The 23753-nt window shown below is 49.5% G+C and overlaps 1 protein-coding gene across 1 annotated transcript in view; it reads right to left on the reverse strand.

Moving 5' to 3' along the window:
- LOC107111187 (sodium channel protein type 5 subunit alpha-like) overlaps nucleotides 1–23753 on the reverse strand; it is a gene marked incomplete at both ends in the record, with an annotated part of 379380 nt that overhangs the window by 325345 nt on the left and 30282 nt on the right. Inside the window, one exon of the mRNA XM_015412116.1 lies at nucleotides 20867–20958. Within this exon, the coding sequence (XP_015267602.1) occupies nucleotides 20867–20958 (92 nt within the window). The remainder of the gene's footprint in view (nucleotides 1–20866; nucleotides 20959–23753) is intronic.

Raw genomic sequence — 23753 nt, forward strand, 5'->3', positions numbered from 1 at the left:
CATTCCTGCAAAGTTTTGCCTCATGTGTCACTGGAAGGCCCTGTTCAAGCAAAACTGTTGGTAGACATTTCAGGGCAAGGGAGGGGAATTCAGTAAGACAAGCGAAATTTCGTCTTCTTTATATAGACACATGCTTCTTCCTAATGGATGAGATTCAGATCTGTTTTAATCAATGGGATGTTAGCTGTTAATGCTGGGGGGGGGAGCATGGCTTGTAACCAGTGTTCCCTCTAAGCTGAGTGAGAGTGAGCCAGCTCACAGCTTTCTAGCCTCCAGCTCACAATTTTTTGTCTCCGCTCAGGAAGGATGGCTCCAGAGCAAACTAATTCATGCAGCAGCCAAATCGCTCCCTCACAGCTTTAATGCCAGTCGCTCACAAAGCAGAATTTTTCCTCACAAGACTCCCCAGCTCAGAGGGAACATTGCTTGCAACCCTCTTTTAAAGATGGCGTGCTCAGTATCCAGTCCTTAAGCATTTGGTAGCTGATAAGGGGCTTTAAGGTAGACCAAGGTCAAAACTAGATGAAACACTTTAAATATTAGTTGTAGATTTCCCGGGCTGTATGGTCATGGTCTTGGCATTGCAGTACCTGACGTCAGATCCTACAATGCCGAGACCTCGGCCATACAGCCCGGAAAAATCTACAACAGCTAATGAACTCCGGCCGTGAAAGCCTTCGGCAACACTTTAAACATCGTTAACTGCTGATTTTATCTTTTGTACTTGTTTTAAGCTCTGGTTTTAACGTGCTTTAATGCCATATTTCTTTGTTGGCTTTAATGGCTTTTAAGATGAGCGTTCAGTTTGTGTGTCTGAATTTAGCTGCCTTAGTGGCCCTACAGGGCAAACAGGTGGGGTAAAAACTGTTGTGAAGATGATGATGATGATAAAGTGGGAGGCGACAAAGAAGAGGCTTTTCCACATTCTCCTTTTCCTCCCTTATAAGTTCCTATTTCTTCGGGGGGGGGGGAAATCTGTTCCATTTGTGTTTTACTCCCTCTGGTGGTGGATTCAATATTACATTGGTTTATGTTCAGCATACAAATCGGCAGGGAGATATGCCAGACATAACCCAATGTCATATTGTCTTGACCACTAGAGGGAGCAAAACACATGCAGAACAGAACACCCCCCAATAATGTGGAAAAGCCCAATGACTCATTGGCTGATTTCGCACAAGGAGCTGCACCGACGTCGCGCCTCTCTTTGCATCGTTTCCATTGGTCAATTTCCCACTCGAAGCCGCGCAGCCATATTTTGACCCGCGGCTTCGCCCGATTTTCCCTGTGGTTTCCTAATCCTCAAAAAACAGGATCACAAAACTGCGGGGAAAATTGGGCAAAGCCGCGGGTCAAAATGCGGCCGCGCGGCTTCGAGTGGGAAATGTGGCCGCGCGGGTGGGAAATGCGGCCGCGCGGGTGGGAAATGCGGCTTCGAGTGATAAATGCGGCCGCGCGGCTTCGGTGCAGCTCCTTGTGCAAAATCAGCCATTCTGTATGTGTAATACATATTACCTAATAAGGTATTCCTAACCACAGAGGTCATTTCAGGGGGGAACGGGTGAGGTGCAGGGGGCGGGGCACATGACGAAGCCCCGCCCCCTGCTTCCAGCCACCCCACTTCCAGCCCTCATTCAGCCAGGAGGAAGCAGGAGAAGAGGGAGGGTAAGTTGCTTCCTCCCCGCCTCTCCCCACCCCTGCCTGCCTGGGGCCAGGGAGGGCCTTGGCGGGGCTTCCTCGCACTCCCGCTGGCCTTGCAGGTCCACCGCCGAGCCCCTGATGCCAGGGGGTGTGGCATATGCTAATGAGTTATGCTAATGAGTTCCCCTAGCTCTTTTTCTATGAAATGACCCCTGCCTAACCATATATGTATATTGAAGTTCATTTGTTCTTACATAGAACATTTTAGTAAAGAACTCTACACCAGGTTTGTACCAAGACTACAAGACATAGTGTAAATGTGTGTGTGTGCTTGTATGTATAACTGACATTCATATTGTATGTTAATGTTGGGACACAGAACATGAATTACATGTTTGAAACTAAAGGTAAGGGAGGGAACAAGAAACCCACATTTTAAAACTTCTGTATTTTAGATTAATTTCCCACTGGGCACAGGAGTGTGAATGTTAGGATTTGGTGTCACAATATGCAATGTTCAGTTTCCTTGTCTCTAACCTTGTCATTTGAATCTCAGAAACTTCTGACTTAGGACACCGGGTTTTTCCAAAAGACTGGGTTCAGGTTTCTGAAATCCATCAAACTTTGTGCTGTGCAAAATTGTGCTTTTGTCCTCGTATTTAAGCACTTGGCAGGAAGAGAGTCCTGGCCCTTGACATTTGCTAAGAGCCTATTTTTTATATGTCAGAGGCAGCTGAGCTACTTTAGAAACAAAGCAAAACTTGACCCCGTGGGCTAGGATCCAGCAGACAATTTCTGCTAATGGAATGGGGAGGGGGAGATTTTCACCAATTCCCCCCCCTCCCGCTACAAACCTAAGACTCTTCCTCATGTTTTTCCTCGGTGTCCCCTAGGTCTCTCACTTTGAAGGTGCATTGCAACATCACTTCCAGCACAAATCAGACGTGACATCATTGGGTCAGGATGACACTTCAGCATTTGCCTGAAACTCTATGGTAACCATAGAGTTTCGGGCACATGCTGGAACATTGCCCTGAAGCGTTGACATCACTTCTGATTGGTTCCAAGCATGACATCATGAGGCGGGGAAGGTCAGACAGGCAGGTCCCCATCTCCCACCCCAAAAGTCTTCCATCAGGTCCAATTTTCCTCAGAAGGAGCATTATAGGCTGCAGCAGGAAGGGAGGGGAGGTCCCACTCCATTGATGGAAATCGCCGCCATCAGTGGAAATTACCACCGGATCCAAGCCATTACAGATAGCAGCAGCAATTCCTTGGAGCATCCCTCTGTACAAAATCAGACCTCTGGCCCGTCTCTTGATCGGCATCTACTTGACTGGCAGTGATTCTCCAGGGTCTCAAGCAGGAAAAAGTCTTTATCCACACTTGCCAACTGTGATTTTTTAACTAGAGATGCCAGGGACCAGTATTCCCTCTAAGCTGAGTTAGTGTGAGCTAGCTCACAGTTTTTGAGCCTCTGGCTCACACATTTTTGTCTTGGCTCAGGAAGGATGGCTCCAGAGCAAACTGATTTATGCAGCAGCCAAATCACTCATTCACAACTTTAATGCTAGTAGCTCACAAAGTAGAATTTTTGCTCACAAGACTCCACAGCTTAAAGGGAACATTGCCAGGGACTGAACCTGGATTCCTCTTTATAGAAAGCATGTGTTCTACCATTCAGTGATGGCCCCTTCCCTGCAAGGAGAATGTGAGTTATATTTGAGGAGCATGATCTGTTTGTGTGGGATGAGGATCGGACTGGGCAGCGTGCTCCCCGGCCTGTGTGAGAAACATGCAAGGATTCCACAGTCAGTGTGTCCAGGTTTCTCAGCGGGCTAATTGGAGCGAAAAGGGCTCAGAGAACTGCACAACACAAGACGCTGCCTTCTACTGAACCAGAACCTTGGTCCATCAAAGCCGGTCTTGTCTATTCAGGCCGGCAGCGGCTCTCCAGGGTCTCGGGCACAGGTCTTTCACATCACCTACTGCCTGATCCTTTTCACTGGAAATGCCAAGGACTGAACCTTGGACCTTCTACATACCAGAAAGACTTTCTTTACTTAACGAGGGGCTACTGATTTACCAAATGCTTAGAAGAAAACTGAGACTGTGGAAAGTACAAGATCATATCTCTATTTTCCAGCTTCTCCTTTTTGGGTCTACCTATGGTTGCCAGCTCTGGGTTGGGAAATACCTAGAGATTTTGGGAGCTGAACCTGGGAAGGGTGTGATTTGGAGATGAGAGGAACCTCAGCAGGGTATGACACCGTACAGCCGACCCTCCAAAGCAGCTATTTTCTCCAGGGGAGCTGATCAAGGTCATCTGGAGACCAACTGTAATAGCAGAAGATTTCCAGGTGCCACCTGGGGGGGTGGCAACCCTAGCAGGTGTGACTTGATGACCTGGGGGGTGGCAACCCTAGCAGGTGTGACTTGATGGCCCTTTCCACCACCAAGATCGTTTCTGGGAATCAACTGTAATAGTGGGGGATCTCCAGGTGCCACATGGAGGTTGGCAACCCTAGGTCTAGCTCCTCCAGCATCCTTTATGTGAAAGCAGCAAACTGGTTACACCTGAAAGCAGTCTGTCTCTTGATGACTTGTCCTGCTGCAAAAGTGCTGTGAAACTGCCATGAGATACATTGCAGTAAAACCCAACAGAATGGAATTCAGGAAGGGGGGAATCTAAAGACCTCTGTCTTAAGGGAGTGTGCTCATGGATGCTCAAAGACACAAGGCCCGACTATAAAGCCGCCATTAGAGAAATTTGGTTCGTTATTAAAATGGTAAGGATCCAACATCCTCACATAGTTTTGATTACTGAGCATGAGACTGATTGCATTCTGAATTAGCTTTCTGTACTTTATGATGTATCTGTGCCTTCTCTCACCTTTACCCAAGATCTGTTAATTAACTCCCCTGAACTTTAGACAACTTTTTCGTGGTCACAGTGGAACAACTCCCTTATCTCCTTTTCAAGTTGTAGAAGGATTGTTTTCCCTTTTCGCCCTTCCCCGGAATTTGAAAAGGTTCTGTAAACGGGGTGAACCGAATTATGTCTGAGAATGGGATTAGAGGTTAAGATGCTGAGCTGCAGACAGGAAGGTCTGTAGTTCGACAGTTCGAGACCCTAGTACCGCGTGACGGAGTGAGCTCCCGTCTCTGGCCGCAGCTCCTGCCAACCTAGCAGTTCGAAAGCAAGAAGTTGCGAGTAGATAAATAGGTACCGCTTCGGTGGGAAGGTAACAGCGTTCCATGCGCATCGAGGTTTAGTCATGCCGGCCACATGACCATGGAGAAGTCTTCAGACAGCGCTGGCTCTTCGGCTTGGAAACGGAGATGAGCACTGCCCCCTAGAGCCAGATTCGACTGGCTTTCGAGCAAGGGAAACCTTTACCTTTACTTGAGTTACTGGGGCCCGTCCTCCCTGTTTTGTATTTTCCTATAAAGGATGAACTCTGTATCTGCTCAGGAGGCCAGCTTGCTGTTGAGCGAGCTGTTGTCAGAACGAATTCGTTCTTAAATAAAACTGCCTACTTTGCTTGAGGGAAAGCCTTGAAGTGATTTTTTTCTCTACCAGATAGATCTCGGAGAAAGGGGGGAGCGGGGATTTCACTGGAAGTCCATTTTAAGAGAATCCCCCAACACCAGCCTTCTGATGGTTTTTAACAGAATGAGAACAGAACAGCCAGAGTGTGGGGGGTTCCCCAAACCGTTTTAAGCCCAGTGGGCACCTCTGGAATTCTGACACAACATGGTGGGCACAGCCACAAAATGGATGCCACAAAATGGCCACTGCAGAAGGGGAAGCCAGCCAACAAACAGCTGCTGAAGGTTACTTTTAGTTATACTCTGCAGATCCTGGCGTTGTGGTGGTAGCTGCCGCCGCCAAAGCAACATTGTTAAAAACCTGCACTGCCAATCAAATCTCAAGTGGCCAATAGCCCCTCCTGGCCCCGCCCACTTTCTAAAATCTCTTGGTGGGCACCGGGAAAGGGGTCAGCAGGTGCCATGCCACATCCAGATTAGCATCCTCTGTTGCCATTGGCTAAACACTGGTGTCATTCAGGTTTCCTTGGCCCTGTACTTGTCCACATGTTCCCTCCTCAAGACTGCGGTATGACTCTCTCTTAAATAATGGTACTGAAGAAGCACAAATATAGCAGCACATCCCTTCGCCCATCCGAGGCGGATGCGTTCAGATGTCTCCAGGGATTGCGCATTAGCTATGGCAGTGCAAGGTCAGAAATAAAGACCTTCTCGCACTCACCTAATGAAAAAAAAAATTTTTTAGACAGAAATCGGTAAGTGCATAAAATTGGCATAAATGTTTCACTTAACATTTATGGATCCCCTGCCTCTTAAAAATATTCAAAGCGCCGTTCCTTTTTTGAAAAGGCTGAGCCAGGAAGGGAGGGAGAGCAACAGAGAGATTGGGATGGGGGGAGGGTCTTCTGGCACACTGGCTCTTCTGGCTTGTAATAGGTGGATGTTCTGGAATTCAAGGCCTCTCTGATGGATGACATAGCATTGCCCGGTCCCTACCTGCTGCTGGCAAGGGGGATGGAGCTTCCATTGAGGGATCTTCCGGCGCACGGCGTGATGATGTCGCCCAGAAGAGACGTCATCGCGCTAGGCATGTTGCCACAGGGACACTCTAGCATTCAGCAGGGCTCTTTTTGTAGAAAAAGCCCAGCAGGAACTCATTAGCATAATAGGCCACACCCAACAGTAGAAACTCATTAGCGCATTAGGCCACACCCCTGACAGCACAGCTCATTAGCACATTAGGCCGCACCCCCATGTTACCAGAAGTGTGGCCATCCAGCCACACCCATCTTTTGCTTGTTATTCTGTTTACCTTGTTTGTTGTCAAAACCCAGGGCTTTTTTTGTAACAGGAACTCCTTTGCATGTTAGGCCACACACCCCTAATGTAGCCAATTCTAATGAGTTTCTGCTGTTGGGTGTGTCCTATTATGCTAATGAGTTCCTGCTGGGTGTGGCCAACTCTGGAGCCAGCCGGAACTCCGTTCCTGTGCGTTCCTGCCCAAAAATATCCCTGGCGTTCAGGCAGAAACTCTATGGTACCGTAGAGTTTTTAGGCCGAGTGCTAGAGCGTCCCCCTCGCAACGTGCCCAGCGTGATGACGTCACTCCATCATGCGGCACCCGGGTCTCGAACTGCTGAACTACTGACTTTCCACAGCCTGCAGTTCAGCGTCTTAACCACTTGAGCCACCGCAGCATCGCAAAAGCCATACATTATTCTCCCAAAACATACCACACCAAAAATCAGCCAAAGTCTAGATCTACCCTAAAGTGTATGAATACCTTGGACTAGCCTATTTCCTACACTAACTTACATGAACACACTTGTTTATTTTGTCCTCTTCTCTCTTTTTTAAACTGTTTAGATATGGATATCACAGGGGGAATTCTTCTAAAGCACAACTCTTTTTTTCCTTGTCAGCAAGCGACATGAAAGGGACTTGCCAGATGCTCTCTGGGCGCATGCAGTGTGTCAGTCCTGGTATTACTTCTATCACCGTATTAATATGCCAGATCTCTTATCGTCGGTTGCAAGCAATCATTGCAGCCGCGCAACACGGCCGCTGAAGCTGCTTTGTAATCAGGCAGGGATTAAAAACCCATCCCGTCCTTCACAAAACGGAGTTAAAAAATAAATAAATAAATAACGGGGATGTTAAACAATTTTTTTATTTTCGCTTCCGAAAACAATGGCTCGACCGCATCGATGCGCCCCCTAATATTGCTAATTTTTTAAGGTCAGTTTTTCAAAGGGTGTTTTATATTCGTCCAGTTATTATGGTTTTAAATAGAAAGATAATCCTCTCTGTGTTGGATTTTTCCCCCCCATATATAATCTTCTCATCCATCAGAACATTTCGTTTTGGTCCTTCTCCCCCACCCCCCATATACAGAATGCGAGCTGATACTGCCAGAACCGTATCTTGCGTGGCCTGACGAGGAAAAGTAGCTCCCTGCGAAGTCCGCATCTTGTTTTCCCTGCCTGCTTGGGATTGCGAAGATCAGGGGGCGGAGGTATGAGCATGTGTGTCTGTGCCTTTGCTCGGGTTGCCAGCTCCGGGTTGGGAAATACCCGGAGACTTGGGGGAGGAGCCTGAGGAGGGCGGGGCTTGGAAAGGGAGGGACTTCAGTGAGGAACTCGTGAGCACTCCATGAAATTGCTGAGCGGTCGGGTTAGAACGGATAAAAGGAAGTCCTTCGTCACCCAAAGAGTGATTAATACTTGGAATTCACTGCCACAGGAAGTGGTGGCGGCTACAAGCATGGACGGCTTCAAAAGGGAATTAGATAAGCACAAGAGGGGGACCCGCGATACTCGCGGGGGGGGAGGAAGCAGCAGGAGTAGGTGAGTAAGTCGGCGCTGCTCTCTCTCCCTACCCCCCCGGGCCCTCGCTACTCTTCCCCCCCCATCCCGGCACACCTTCCAAAGCAGTTCGGCCGGGCGAGCTCTAGCGGGGCAGGCGGCGGCCTTCTCTTCCGGGGATGCGGCGGCTGAGGGAAGCTGGAGTCATCTTGGTGCTTGGGGGGGTCAACAGTGGGAGGGATTCTAATGTCCTAGCCCCACTGCTGGGCCTCCTGATGGCACCTGGTATTTTTGGCCACTGTGTGACACAGAGTGTTGGACTGGATGGGCCTTTGGCCTGATCCAACATTGGCGTCTCTTATGTTCTTATGTTCTTATGTACAATGCCATTGAGTCCACTTTCCAAAGCAGCCATTTTCTCCAGGGGGACTGATCTCTGCCGCCTGGAGATCAGTTGCACACCTGGGAGATCTCCAGCTACAACCTGGAAGTTGGCACCCCTAGCCTTTTTAGGGACACCAACAGTCACAAGGGAAATAAAATGAGCTCTCCACCACTTTAGGGGTAAGCCTGTTCACCACTGATTTAAAAACAAAACAAAATGGAAATGCTGTCATTCTAAAAGCATGACCGAAACTGTCTTTCTTGTATGTCATAAATTTGAAAGCTTCTTCTTGAAAAGGGGGGGGGATCAATTCGGCAGTGTACTTATGAGCCTCACCCCAGCAATGGCCCTGGTTTCTATGCAGCTTAGGTAAAGGTAAAGGTTCCCTTGCTTGAAAGCCAGCTGAGTCCGACTCTAGGGTTGCGGTGCTCATCTCCATTTCCAAGCCGAAGCTTATCAAACAAAACTTTACCTGGTTTGCATGGGAGAAAAGTGGGATATAAGTATTATAACTAAATAATGGCCCCGGTCAGACATGATGGAAAACGCAGGGGGAAGCACGGCTATTTGCGCCATCGCAGTCTGATGCGCCATTATGCAATCAGACGCGACAGCAGCTTCCCCGCAGCAAAGAGGATGACGGGGGAGGAAGACGCGCACCGGTGCACTCACGCGACGGGAGGCTCCCATAGGCGGCCCGTGGCAAAGCGTTTGCCACTACATACGGTGAGGTGGGTTTTTACCACGCGGCTTTGGCGGGTTGCCACGGGTTCGCCACGAGAGTGCTACGCCTCCTAGATGTTCCCGTGTGATCGCACCTGGATATTCTGTGGGACTCCCGTGCCTTCAGCGGGGCAAATGCTCCGTGTGACCAGGGCCTGAGGCCCCGGTCACACGGGAGGATTTGCCCCGCAAGAGGGACGGATCAGGGGTGCATCAAGCGGGCGCGATCATACTGCAACATCTGGGAAGCGTCACACACCCGTCCCCGATCCACCCCTTTGGCCCGGTTCTCCCAGATTAGAGTCCGCGCACTTAACCACTACACCAAACTGGCTCTCACTTGATAGACTCTGTGTAAGCAAGGTTGCCAACTTTTAGGTAGGAAACACAAAGAAATCAACTGCGCATGGCGTCAAGGGCGATTTCACAGATCGATCGATAATAATAACTCAAGACAAATAAGCAAGCCATTTATACAATTTCCAAATCCTAGGCAAAAAGATTCACTGTATAATTGGAAACGGTATAAATGGTTTACTTATTTATCTATAAACGAGTTATTCTTTAATTATTGATTGACTGGTTTTTGGAATTGTCATTGATGCCTTGCACGGTCAGTTTCTTTGCATTTACGTATATACTGTGTGTCTCACTATTATATTGGATACCCTTCAGGTAGCAGCCGGAGATCGCCTGGGATTCCAAGAGGGTATAGAAGTAATAGAAGTAATACTGGGGCAGACACACGGCATGGGCCCAGAGAGAAGAAGAGACGGAAAGGGAAAGGAGTTTGTAAGCTGCTCTGAGACTCCGAGTGAAGGGCAGGGGTATCAATCCAATCTCTTCTCTTCTTCTTTTCAACTGATTGACATGTGACAGAGATCAGTTCCTCTGGAGGAAACGGCCACTCTGGAAGGTGGCATTATGGCCCCACTCAAAGTCCCTCCCCTCCCCAAACACCGCCCTCCTCTGGCTCCACCCCCAAAGTCTCCAGGTATCTCCCAACCCAGAGCTGGCAACCCGATGTGTAAGGGAACTTCATATGTGTTCCTGTTTTTGTTTTGTTTCTCCATATACCAGGGTTATGGGAGATGGGTAGGCTTCAAGCCACATTTAATTTCTGCACACAACCAAATCTTATCGGAGCCAGGAGAATGACCTAGATGTATGCTTAAACCGCACACTCACTGGAATCCGTGAGGTCCAAAAGTACTTAAACACAGCTTGCCCTGATCTGGATAGGCCAGGCAAGCCCGCTTGTGTCAGATCTCGGAAGCCAAGCAGGGCCGACCCTGGCAAGTATTTGGATGGGAGACCTCCAAGGAATACCAGGGCTGGGAGGCGGAGGCAGGCTATCAAGCCACTTCTCTGAATGTCCTCCAGGACCCAGTAGGAGTCGCCAGAGGTTACCATGACTTCCAGGCACAGACACACACACCAAAAAATGCAAAAATACCTCCCCAAAAGTGCTTAAACAATGCTTGATCGTGCCTCGGGTTGCCAGATTTGTTACTGGCCCAGCTCCTCTGCCTTTCGTTACCTCCTGTGGCATACAAGCTAGGCAGGGGAAGGGGCTGTGGCTCAGTGGTAGACAGGGTGTGTGTGTGTTTTGGAAAAGTGGTGCCAGAATGCTCAAGAGGGAAAGGAAGTTTTCAGTCTGTACACTGAAAACTCACCAACTTTTAAACAATGTTGAAAGAATTTTGTCGAAGAGGTTCCGGAACTCCATTCCGGCATGCTCCCTCAGAAAAAAAAGCCCTGGTGGTCGAGCATCTGCTTGGCATGCAGAAGGTCCCAGGTTCGATCCCCCGGCATCACCAGTTACAAAAGACCAGGCAACAGGGGGATGGGAACAATGCTCCCTCTAAGCTGTGGAGTCTTGTGAGCAAAAATTGTAACTTGTGAGCTACTGGCATTAAAGTGGTGAGCGAGCGATACGGCTACTCCATAAATTAGTTTGTTCCGCAGCCATCCTTCCTGAGCTAAGACAAAAATGTGTGAGCCAGAGGCTGAAAAACTATGAGCTAGCTTACACTAACTCAGCTTAGAGGGAACACTGGATGGGAAAGACCTCAGCCTGAGATCCCAGAAAGCCGCAGCCTGTCTGAGTACACAGTACTGGCCTTCATGGCTCAAGGGTCTGACTCAGTGTAAGGCAGCTTTATGGATGTTCAGGTGTGCACAGGTGAAGCTTCAGCCAGTTAAATGTCTTAAATCATAGGAGCCCAACAGGGTTTTTTAAAACAACAACAACAACAACAACTTGGCAACCCTAAATGGCATCTTGAATGGTCATTGAGGGTTGTTGGACGGGGTGGGGAGCAGGGGTGTGACGAGATTTAATCCGGGGGCTTTGGCCCTGCTTAAACTTAGATGTTTCAAAATGGCCAAGATGCAGCTGAAATTCAGCTGCGTTTCAATCTCTCGTCGATAGGACGCCAATAGAGAGCAACGATATCGGAGCTTAACAGGCTGGACTGTTTACTGAGCTGCATCCCTTTAACTCCTGCCATTCAAGCGTTGAAGAGAAGAAGAGAAGAGACTGGATTTATACCCCGCCCTTCACTACCCAAAGGTGTCTCAGAAAAGCTTACAAACACCTTCCCCTTCCCCTCCCCACAACAGACACTCTGTGAGGTAGGTGGTGACCTCCAAACTGTGAACAGGTCCCCTCTGGTCACCATCAGGGGAGTGGGGAGGTTGGGTTGTCAGCTCCAGGTTGGGGAACTTCTGTAGATTTGGGGGGGGAGCCTGGGGAGGACAGGGACCTCAGTGGGGTCCACCCTCCAAAGCATCCCTTTTCTCCAGAGGCACCGATCTCTGTAGTCTGGAGATGAGCTGTAATTCTGAGTGATCCCCAGGTCCCACCTGGAGGCTGGCATCCCTATCAAGTCCTCTTATTAGACCTGGAGGAGGAGACCTATGGAGGCCAACGGGTTGGTTTTTTACTGAACTTTTGGGGCAGGGTTTTGGCCATGCCTAAAACAGCTCTTGGGCTCTCAGTATAAAGAGAAGAATTACATACATAAGTCATGGGCCTCTCTTCCATTGCTCCATTTCTACCTTTGCCAAGTAGTTCCTGTAAAATTTTCCACCCCTAATTCTTTACCTATTAGATCTCAATAGCATTCCAGATATTAAGGCGATAAGGGCCGTCTGGGCTATTTTTGGGCAGGAACGCACAGGAACGGAGTTCCGGCTGGCTTCCAAGTTGGCCACACCCAGCAGGAACTCATTAGCATAATAGGCCACACCCAACAGCAGAAACTCATTAGGATTGGCTACATTAGGGGTGTGTGGCCCAACATGCAAAGGAGTTCCTGCTACAAAACAGCCCTGGGTTTTGGCAACAAACAAGGTAAACAGAATAAGAAGCAAGAGGTGGGTGTGGCTGGATGAGCACACTTCTGGTAACACGGGGGTGTGGCCTAATATGCCAATGAGCTGTGCTGTCAGGGGTGTGGCCTAATATGCTAATGAGTTTCTGCTGTGGGTGTGGCCTATTATGCTAATGAGTTCCTGCTGGGCTTTTTCCACAAAAAAACCCCTGAGGGCCGTAGATATTATAACCCGGACTTAACCTAAAGGGAGGAAGGTGTGTTTCACAACCATTGTGACCCTCCCATTAAAAACACACACATACACACACAAAAACCCTGCTGCATCGTGTTTGCTCATCTTTACCTCCCTCGGAATTGCTTTTGTGACAAGACTATACAGCTAGATCCGAATGGCCACATGCAGGGCTTTTGTAGAAAAAGCCCAGCAGGAACTCATTAGCATAATAGGCCACACCCAACAGCAGAAACACATTAGCATATTAGGCCACACCTTCATACCTTCCCCCATACCTTGCCCGGGTGCCCCGCGGCTGTGGGGAGCCCGTGCAAGCCGGCCCTCCCCGATCCTTCCAGCCCACCCAGCCCACTCGCCTCGGAGTCGGCGAGGGGGGGGTTTGCTCTCCAGGCCTTCCCTCTGTAGCCAGGCACGCAGAGGTTTTGGCTGTAGTGGGCGTGGCCAACTCTGAAGCCAGCTGGAACTCCATTCCTGTGCGTTCCTGCCTAAAAACAGCCCTGGACATGGCACTTTGATGACATATCTCACTTACTATGGGATCCCTGAGTGGCTGAGAGCTTTCCAAGAAAGGAAATGGCACTGAAAGAAAGCCAAACAAGCAGCAGCAAACAGCAGAAGGAATTTTTTTGTGTGTGCGTGAAGAAAGTACAGTGAAGGATTCCTGGAGAACTTTCTGAATTCCTCAAAACCTACCCTTTCACCTAAAAAAAAAAACAACATACGCCAAGATATAACGAACCATATAACCATATAACTGCTTCTGTTCCCCCAACAGTTGCTCTGGATTTGTGTGACTTGGAACATCGGATGTTCAGACCACCTGGTGCTTTTAAAACAGAGATGTCTAAAAAGCAGATCGTGATAGAGAATAACACCCCGCTGTTTGGAGGGGGGGGGAATCTCACTGAATATGAACCAAAACCTTTGGGCAGGCCTAAACATCTCTTGGGCTCTCAGGATAAAGAGGAGAAGGACATAACTAAGTCATGGACTCTTTAACTGTTCCATTTCTACCTTGGTTCTCCAGGATTTCCTGCCTGGAGGATGCAGGACTCACGAGGCGAGGCTGTTAGAAGCAACCGGCAGGAGATGGGGCAGGCACTTACTGCCGAGGGGTGGCAAACTTCATCGCTGTGCAATGACATCACTTCTGGTAAATGGAAGTACCAGCCTCGCACCAAGGTAACACGCTAGCACTCACTGCAAAACTCTGTGGTTTCCACAGAGTTTCTGGGTGAGTGCTAGAGTGCCATCCCAGTGCAAGGCTGGCACTTCCAGGTTGCGCCGGAAGTGACATCATCACGTGGTGACAAAGATCATCACCAGCCTGCTTCTGCTGGTGGACCAGATGAGCACTGGTGGGCTTCAAAAAGGATTACCAGGAGTCTGCCCGCCACGATTACCAGGAGTTTGCCCGCTTACTCAAGAGGGGGAGAAGGGGTCCATAGTCAGATTTGTACATATTAGGGTTGCCAAGTCGGATCGGCGCTGGAGCGGAGGACTCCAGCACGCTCCGGGAGTGCGCGCTTGCGCCGCAACCCCATCACCCGGAAGTGACACGACCACGCCGGGCACACTGGGGGTGAGGCCATGACCATCCGAGGGAAAGCCATAGAGTTTTCCCTTGGATGACCGTGGCCTCGCCCCCAACGCACCTGATGCGATCACGTCACCTCCGGGCAACGGGTACGTCGTGTGCTTTGGGGGTGGGGTTCCCCCCGGGGTCCAATCCGCCAGCGGCAGGTAACGGGCCTCTGGGGCAGGGGTTTCCCTGCCCCCCGGGGGGGACTTAGCCTAGTACATATAATTGTTTATGGGGAAATAGCTTAAAATGTCGAAGTTGGGGAACGGAGGCATGAATGTCTCTGTGAGGGCAGACAGCAACTTGTACCCAGCCTCTCTGCTCAACAAAGTTTGAGGTCTACTTACAGGCTAAGGAGCCTTACTCTGATGGCTCCATTGGTACCTATCCCACCACTCCATTCAACTAAGGTTTAAGTACCCTTCCAGCCTAAGAAGTCTTCCTCTTATGGTTGCAACCTCCATTGGAGAAAGAGCTACTTCTGCCGAAGGAGGTCCACTTGCCCTAGGGAGAAACCCCCAGGTGGTAGCTGGAGATCTCCTGGGATCAGGTCTGGCCCATCATAGACAATTTTTAGGCAGTGGCCTAGAGCAGCCCCTTAAAAGGGGGCGCCTGCCGCCATGCTCCTCCGAGATCACACTGCAAGCCGCGCCACGCCGCACCGCACTGCAGGGTAAGTCACTCCAAACCTCTCTGGGGCCAAAGCACGACCACAATCCTGCCCTCCCCCAGCCAGTGATTGGGGGCCACCAGCGCCCCCCTTTCGCCCCCCTTGCCTCCTTTGCCCCCCCTTTGCCCAATTAGCAAAACAAGAGTCGCGGAACTTTTAAGCTTCTTCTTGCTGCCGCTGCTGCAAGAAGCGCTCCTCGGTGCCTGTTTACTTGGAAGGAGCAAGCCCCGCTGACATCAATGGGACTGCGGATTACAACTGATCCCCAGGCAACAGAGATCAGTCCACTTGGAGAACATGGCAGCCTCAGAAGGCAGATTCTATGGCACTGAAGTCCCTCCCCTCCCCAAACCCCACCCTCCTCAGGCTCCACCCCTAAAATCTCCAGGTACTTTCCATCCTGGAGCTGGCAACCCAAAGAACATTTGGAGCAAGAGAAAAAGACCAAAAAGCCCTCCATTAGAGTTGCCAGGTCTTACCTGGCTGCTGGCATGGGGGCCCAGTCTCCTCCACGAAGGTGATGTTATTGTGCAGGGCATGTCAGGCAGGACGCTCTAGCATTTGGGCAAAAAAACCTCTATGGTCACTATAGAGTTTTTGCCCAACTGCTAGAGCGTCCCCAGTGCAATCACGCCAGGCATGTCAGGTGGGATGGGGCTCTTTGGGGTCAGGGTTCCCCGCTGGCCAGCTGGCCGGTGACAGATTGGAGGCCCCTGAAATCAGGGGAGCCCCCGCTCCCATCGAAGGGATGGCAACCCTACCCCCCATCCCTTCCTGCTGGCAAAAGTGGGGTGGGAGGGAAACGGAAAGCTCCTTCATCCTCCTTTGCAGCATTGAGCAAATGAGCACGTTTTAAGCTGTGTTCCCTCGATGTATGTCTAACTTCCAGTCCGGTCATGCACCTGTGACCTGAAACGTGTTGGACATCTTGTGTAGCTTGGCCCTCAGATATCCATAACAAACAAGGTAGTATCCGCCTAGTGAGCTGTTTCAGTGGCCAATAAAGTTGATCACGGACTAGTTGGGAGCCATTCTTTTAGTGCCCCGATTAGCACGCTACACATCAAACCATTAACGCTAGCAGAGGCAAACGCATTAGGACTTTGTCCAAAGTTAATCCCACAGGCAGAGTCTCTCCGGGGAAGTACTTTCATGTACCTCCAGTGGTCAGCATGCTACCCGGTGAACTGTGCCCACTGTCTGCCATCCCAACACAAGTTAGAAGCCACTTAATAAAAAAACAGAATTTAGAAGCAGCAAGCAACATCGAGCACTAGGAATCAATGAGCATGCTCACGGCCACCCCAGCTCTTTCATGGAAATGGAAGGCATTATTACTACCAGAATCACTCTTTGTGACAGATGTTGGCAATCAGCGGCAATCGGTGTCAAATACTTCCATGCCTGTTTTTTTTTTTAGAAGGTTGTGATTCGCTCCTGGGTATTAGCACCTTGACTAACTGGATCTTTTTTTATACAAGGTTATTTCCCCCCCCCTGGATGGCCAGGTATCTGTCTGCCTGTGTTAGGTGCATGTGTATACAGAAATACAAATGGTTTCCAATGAGCAGGTGGCATTGTTAGCAATAGCGTGAACTGCAGTCTTGATGAATATATTCAGTTGTCAGGGTTTTCTTCCCCCGGTTGACAAGATCACATTTATAAAATCCCAGTAGACTGACCACACCTCTTTCGGCTCCTCTTGAGGAGGAGGAGGAGGAGGAGGAGGAGGAGGAGATTGGATTTATACCCTGCCCTTCACTACCCAAAGGTGTCTCAGAGCGGCTTACAAACTCCTTTCCCTTCCCCTCCCCACAACAGACACCCTTGTGAGGTAGGTGGGGCTGAGAGAGCTCTCTTGAGGACTGCTCTTGTAAGGAAATGTTTTATGTGGACTTGGTACATTGTACCAACCAATGTAAGTTGCCCTGAGCCTGTTCACAGGGAGGGTAGGATATAAATGCAACTAATAAATAAATAAAAAGCTCCGAGAGAACTGTGACTGACCCAAGGTCACCCAGCTGGCCGCATGGGGAGACGTGGGGAATCAAAGCCAGCTCCCCCAGGTTAGAATCCATGCTCCTAACCACTACACAAAACTGGCTCTCATTTGATATGAATTCTGCTTCAGTCATAGTCACTGGTTGGCTTTCCTGGTATGAAGAACACAATTTCACACCTTTCCTCTTGAAGTCACTCTGCTTTCCTTGCCCTCCACCCCAGAATTAGAATTTGCTACCAGATCTGAGCCTGGACTGGATGGTTTATATGAGCCCAATCAGATCTCAGAAGCTGGAATTCACTGCCACAGGAAGTGGTGGCGGCTACAAGCATGGACGGCTTCAAAAGGGAATTAGATAAGCATACGGAGCAGAGGTTCATCAGTGGCTATTAGCCACAAGGTATAGATAGGGACTCTGGGGCAAGTGATGCTCTGTCTTCTTGGTGCTTGGGGGGGCCAACAGTGGGAGGGCTTCTAATGTCCTGGCCCCACTGCTGGACCTCCTGATGGCACCTGGTATTTCTGGCCACTGTGAGACACAGAGTGTTGGACTGGATGGGCCTTTGGCCTGATCCAACATTGGCGCCTCTTATGTTCTTAAGCTAAGCAGGGTCGGCCCTGGTTAGAACTTGGATGGGAGACCACCACGGGAGTCCAGGGTTGCTACGCAGAGGCAGGCAATGGCAAACCACTTCTGAGCCTTGAAAATCCTATATCACTATAAATCACTATAAATTATATGAATCACTAATCACTATAAATTCCTGGCAGGGAGGCGAGGTCCTCCCATTCACTGCATGCATGAACACATGAAGCTGTCTTATACCAAATCAGACCTTTGGTCCATCAGAGTCAGTATTGTCTACTCAGACTGGCAGCAGCTCTCCGGGGACTCAGGCAGAGGTATTTCCCATCACCTACTCCCTGATCCTTTTAACTGGAGATGCCGGGGATTGAACCTGGGACCTTCCGTATGCCAAGCAGATGCTCTGCCACTGAGCCACAGCCCTGCCCCTAATACATGAATCCACGAAACTGCCTTATACTGCATCAGAGCGTCATTCCATCCAGGTCAGTATTGTCTACTCTGACTGGCAGCAGCTCTCCAGGGCCTCAGGCTGAGGTCTTCCACATCACCTGTCACCTTTCACCTGGAAAGTGTGGGGGTTGAACCTGGGACCTTCTGTGTGCCAAGCAGAGGCTCTTCCACTGAGCCACAGCCAGGGGTCATTTCGTAGAAAAAGAGATGCAGGAGCTCATTAGCATAACTTATTAGCATAACATTAGAATATGCAAATAACTTATTTGCATATCGGAAGTGTGTCAGAAGGCAACACCCACCACTCAGGCTCCACTGGACTGTTTTGGATTGCTAGCTATTTGGGGAGGGACGCGCAGATCTGCCCGCACAGAGGAGGGAGAGCTTGTACCTGAAGGTGGGATGTGAGGGGGGGCGCTGCAGCTTACCTGTCTGCTTCTTGCTCCTCGTGGCCCGACTGAGGGCTGCTGGGAGCAGAGGGTGGGGTTTGTTGCATGTGCCCGCCCCCTGGGCTCCTTACTGCCGGAGCTCTGCTCCTGTGCGCTCCTGCAGGAAATGACCCCTGGCCACAGCCCTTCCCTAAACTAGTTGGAGTGCGGGGAGAAGAATGAAATCCAGAGCCATTAAAAATGGATTACTTTTTTGCCATCAACTTCAGGGGTAAAAGCGCCCAGCAGCCCATACATTGTCCCAATTTCCATCTGAAAAACACAACAGCGGTAACCGCAGCATTCTGTACCTGAAAATGCGCCGCGAGAGCAGATAATGTGAGCCGTCGCTTGGGTGTTTTGTTTCAATTCAAGTGCCGCAGTGTGAACATTTGCCATCTAATGGAGTGAAAAACTCTCCCCGTCTCCTAAATGGATGTTGATTCCCCCCCCCTCTTTTTTAAAAGCGGCCTCTTTAGACTATTTTTTGACCTGTAATTGCCAACATCTGTTCGGGATAATCATCCACAGGAAGGAACTGCCATGCACCGGGTCATTTTGCCATCTTTTTCTACCTTGCCATGCAGGTCTGATACGTTAAACACTATGGCTAAAGGTAGGGTTGCCAGCCTCCAGGTGGGGCCTGGAAATCCCCCACTATTACAACTCATCGCCAGGCAACAGAGATCAGTTCCCCTGGACAAAATGACTGTCTTGGAGGGTGGGTTGTATGGCACTATTCCCCAATGAGGTCTCTTCCCTACCTAAACCCCTTTCTCCCCAGGTTCCACCCCAGAATCTCCAGGAATTTCCTGAACTAGAGTTGGCAACCCTAGCTGAATGAGACCTGTCCGTAGATACACCAAGGGCGTCTCTTCCCAGCAGCCTGTTCCCAGGTAGTTCAATAGATAATTCAGCATCCATAATCAGGTGTTCTATGCATTGACATGAACAAAAAGCCAAGGAAATGGGGAGAGCCAGTTTGGCGTAGTGGTTAAGTGTGCGGACTCTAATCTGGGAGAACTGGGTTTGATTCCCCCACTCCTCCGCTTGCACCTGACTGGATGACCTTGGGCAAGCCGTACTTCTGATAAGAGCTGTTCTTGCAAAAGAGCAGTTTCTGTCAGAGCTCTCTCAGCCCCACCTGCCTCACAGGGTGTCTGTTGTGGGGAGGGGAAGGGAAAGGAGTTTGTAAGCCGCTCTGAGACACCTTTGGGTAGTGAAGGGTGGGGTATAAATCCAATCTCTTCTTCTTCTCCTTATGGAGAGATTCTCTAGCACAGGGATCCCTGACCTTTTTGAGCCTGTGGGCACTTTTGGAATTCTGGGACAGTGTGGTGAGGTGCAGCCACAAAATGGCTGCCACAGCTTATCTTTAGTCATATAAGGAAGATCCTTCCGCTGTGGTGACAGCTACTGCCCAAGCAATGTTTTTAAAAATCTGCACAGCCAATCAACTCTCCAGTGGCCAATCAGAAGCCTTGTTGGGGAAAAGCCCTACCTGGGACAACCCACTTTGCGGGCTCCAGCAAAGGTGTCAGTGAACATGTTCCGTCTACGCTGTGGAGTCTTGTGAGCAAAAAATTCTACTTTGTAAGCTACTGGTATTAAAGTGGTGAGCGAGCGATTCGGCCGCTGCATAGATTAGTTTGTTCTGGAGCCATCCTTCCTGAGCTAAGACAAAAATGTGTGAGCTGGAGGCTAAAAAACTGTGAGCTAGCTCGCACTAACTCAGCTTAGAGGGAACACTGCCTGGCACCCAATGGTACTGTGCTGGGGACTGCTGCCTCCGCACCAGACCCCACTGAAATGAAAGCAGAGCTGAACAGCCATTCCTTTGAATTGGGTTATTGCTAGAGACCTTCCTAGTAGATAATGCTCAAATTGCTTCAGAAACTGTCTTGACATTTGAATGAGTCATTCATTTCATATTTAAATGCGATCAAACGATAATAAGAAGGCAGGACTAGATGAATCCTTCAGATTCCTTCTGTTTCGTCACCCATCCGTAACAAGCAGCCATTTTGTATCTCGTTTCCAGATTAGCTTTGACAAATTTCAGGTCAACCCATGCTTCCCCTCTCCTTAAATCTTACTTGTTTCCATACGTTACTTTAAAAAATGTAAAGGCCAAAATTAAAAACACTGAAACATTCTCAAATTGCATAAAAATGGCGGCATGACCACTTTACCAGTGAGATTCTGTGCTCATTGGTAATTGGTTGCCAAATTTTAGAACCACCAAGAGCCACTGGTGCCCACAGCATGATGCTGTTCGGGTCAAGGGGAGAAACAGATGAAGTATTCTACCAACAGGTCCCATTCCCAACGCTTTCCATTCCCATATCAAGCACTTCTCAATATTAACGATATGTCCTACCCACAGGGCATTTGGCTGCCAGGAATGGCGCATACGCTTTTGCAAGGACCAGCCCCAGTGTTTAACTGGGTATTGTGTTTTCACCTGAAATGACTGAGATTGTTTTCAGCGCCCGGAGAACTCTGAACGTTCGTAAGGCTGATACATTGCCCAGGTCCACAAATTCAGTTATGTATCTGCAAACAAGGGAAAGTCACACACGTTGACACACACACAAACAAACAAAAAAGACCATGACAAAAAGGCCAGCAAATTAATGGCAGCAAAAGAAGGAACAAGAGAAAGGGGGGGTTATGAAAAAGGTCATTTGTTGTAGCTGACACAAGATAATGCGAGGATCGAGATGTCTTACCTGGCTTGGTCAAAACAGTATTTTTTTTTTTTAAAGCTTTCATTACCCTGAAAATCCGAAGAGAAGAAAAACTGCCTAGTTTTGTTAATTCTCCTACACACCTGTTGAATTAAACCACAGTTATTTGGAAATACACAGCAGAGCAAACTGACAGATCGTACAAATAATGGATCGAGTTGTCACTTTGGACGTGGTGGTTTTGCTCGTTTGGGTTTTTTTGGTTCTTTTTAAAATTTCAGGGCACCCTTTCCTTTTTCCTGCCCCATCCGCTGCAAAAGCTCTCTGTGCTGTAGAAGATCCCGGAAAGTATTCTTGGATATACAGGTGATTCGGGCCAAGTGGCCAGTCCAGTGTTCCCTCTAAGCTGAGTTAGTGTGAGCTAGCTCACAGTTTTTTAGCCTCCGACTCACACATTTTTGTCTTAGCTCAGGAAGAAGGGCTACAGAGCAAACTAGTTTATGCAGCAGCCAAGTCACTCGCTCACAACTTTAATGCCAGTAACTCACAGAGTAGAATTTTGGCTCACAAGACTCCACAGCTTAGAGGGAGCATTGGCCACCATACTTATCAGCTTTGCCTCTGACTTGTGCAAAATGAGTGCGGTCCTTAAAACACACTCCGCCTGGTTGGCTTACTGCAGAGAAGACGAGAAGAGGTGGGTGATCTGTCTTTCCCGGAAGCCCGTTCATTGTTTCCCGCCGTCTCATAGAGGAGGAAGCCCTGATTGTCTTCCAAGGAATTCCAGCATTCCTCAGAAAGCATTTGAAAACCACTGACATGTGGCAGAGATAAGGCATGGGTCAAGATCTGGCCTTGAGACAGGGAGAAACATTCTTTACCGAGGCCAATGAGGTTAGATGACTAAGCAGCAGGGGTCATTTCCTGCAGGAGCGCACAGGAGCGGAGCTCCGGCAGTAAAGAGCCCAGGGGGCGGGCACATGCAACAAGCCCCGCCCCCTGCTCCCAGCAGCCCTCAGTCAGAGCAAGAAGCAGCCAGGTAAGTTGCAGAACTCCCCTGGTCCAAGACAGTCCAGCGGCACCTTTAAGACCAAGTTTTATTCAGGTACAAGCTCTCCCTCCTCTGCGAGGACAGATCTGTATGTTCCCCCCCCCCATAGCTAGCAATCCAAAACAGTCCAGTGGAGCCTGAGTGGTGGGTGTTGCCTTCTGACACACTTCCGGTGGTATCAGGGGGTGTGGCATATGCAAACGAGTTATGTTAATGAGTTATGCTAATGAGCTCCTGCACCTCTTTTTCTAAGATATGACCCCTGCTAAGCAGAGACTTGTAGACCAATCATGTAGGGTCACTGGTGAGTGGCACAAAGAGTGGGTCTCGTGGGTAGAATGGGTCCTGTTATACAAAACGGTAAAATACATCTCTCTCTCTCTCATCCCTCCAAACTGTAGCCAGAGCTGAACGGCAACTTCCAGGTGGTGGCTGGAGATCTCCGGAGATTACAAATGTTCTTCAGGTGACAGAGATCAGTTCTCCTGGAGAAAATGGTCACCTTGGAAGGTGGACTCTGTGGCATTATACCCCGTTGAAATATTTATCCTCCCTCCCCAGGCTCCACCCCCTACATCTTCAGGTATTTCTCAACCCAGAACTGGCAACCCTCTCAGCGGGATATAATGCCATAGAGTCCCCTCTCTGAAAGCAGCCATTTTGTCCAGGGGAACTAGTCTAGAGACCAGTTGGAATTCTGGGAGATCTCCAGGCCACACCTGGAGGCTGGCAACTATATCACCCAGTAAGCTCATAAATTAACTCAGACCTCCCCTAGCTCTATGGTTTTCCCTCGGATGGTCATGGCCCCGCCCCAGCGTGCCTGGCATCGTCACGTCACTTCCAGGTGATGTGCATGCGGCGCGCGCGCACTCCAGCCACCAACCGGGAGTCCCCCGCTGCGGCAAGAAAATTTGTGAGCTGGAGGCTAAAAAACTGTGAGCTAGCTCACACTAACTGAGCTTATAGGGAACACTGCCGGCAACCCTTGCAGGGATTCGAATCTGGGGGTCCTGGATCCCAGTCCAGCACTCTGATCACCAGCACACACCACACCACTTGTCGAAACACTTTCATTTCCGCTCTAGACGTTAGCACTGATGTGGAGATGAGTGCATCAGCGATTAAGGGGCTGTTAGCCAAGTGAGAAGGGGGGGAGGGGGGGAGGCAGATTCTAAAATTACAGAGAGCCATGAGAGCCAGATGCAGCTCCGGCTCCTGACTCTAGAGGAGTTCCATCTGAAGCACAGACCAAACCAGCCTTTGTGACCACTGAGGAAACTGTTAACAACCCAGAGGGCGGGACGGTGTCCTTGTGGCTTGGGAACTTGATTGTTCCACAGACAAAAAAGGAACTATTACAGATTCATGGTCTGAAAAATCCATTTCCCCCCATATTCATTTCTTTGAGATCCGCTTCCCGCCAAGTACCCCCCCCCCCCAGAATAGGCTTTCTCCGATCAGCGATTAACAATTTAAGGGCTCAAAAATAACCGTGCAATTAAAACAATCAAACGTGTTAAAACCAAGCAGGACTTGATTATAGATCAGTAGAGAGCACAATCGCTTTATTACACAATGTCAGCTGGGAGGGGGGGGGACCTGACAAG

The sequence above is a fragment of the Gekko japonicus genome, unplaced genomic scaffold, assembly GCF_001447785.1.
Source record: "Gekko japonicus isolate JY-2015 unplaced genomic scaffold, Gekko_japonicus_V1.1 scaffold1755, whole genome shotgun sequence".
NCBI classification, from domain to species: Eukaryota; Metazoa; Chordata; class Lepidosauria; order Squamata; family Gekkonidae; genus Gekko; species Gekko japonicus.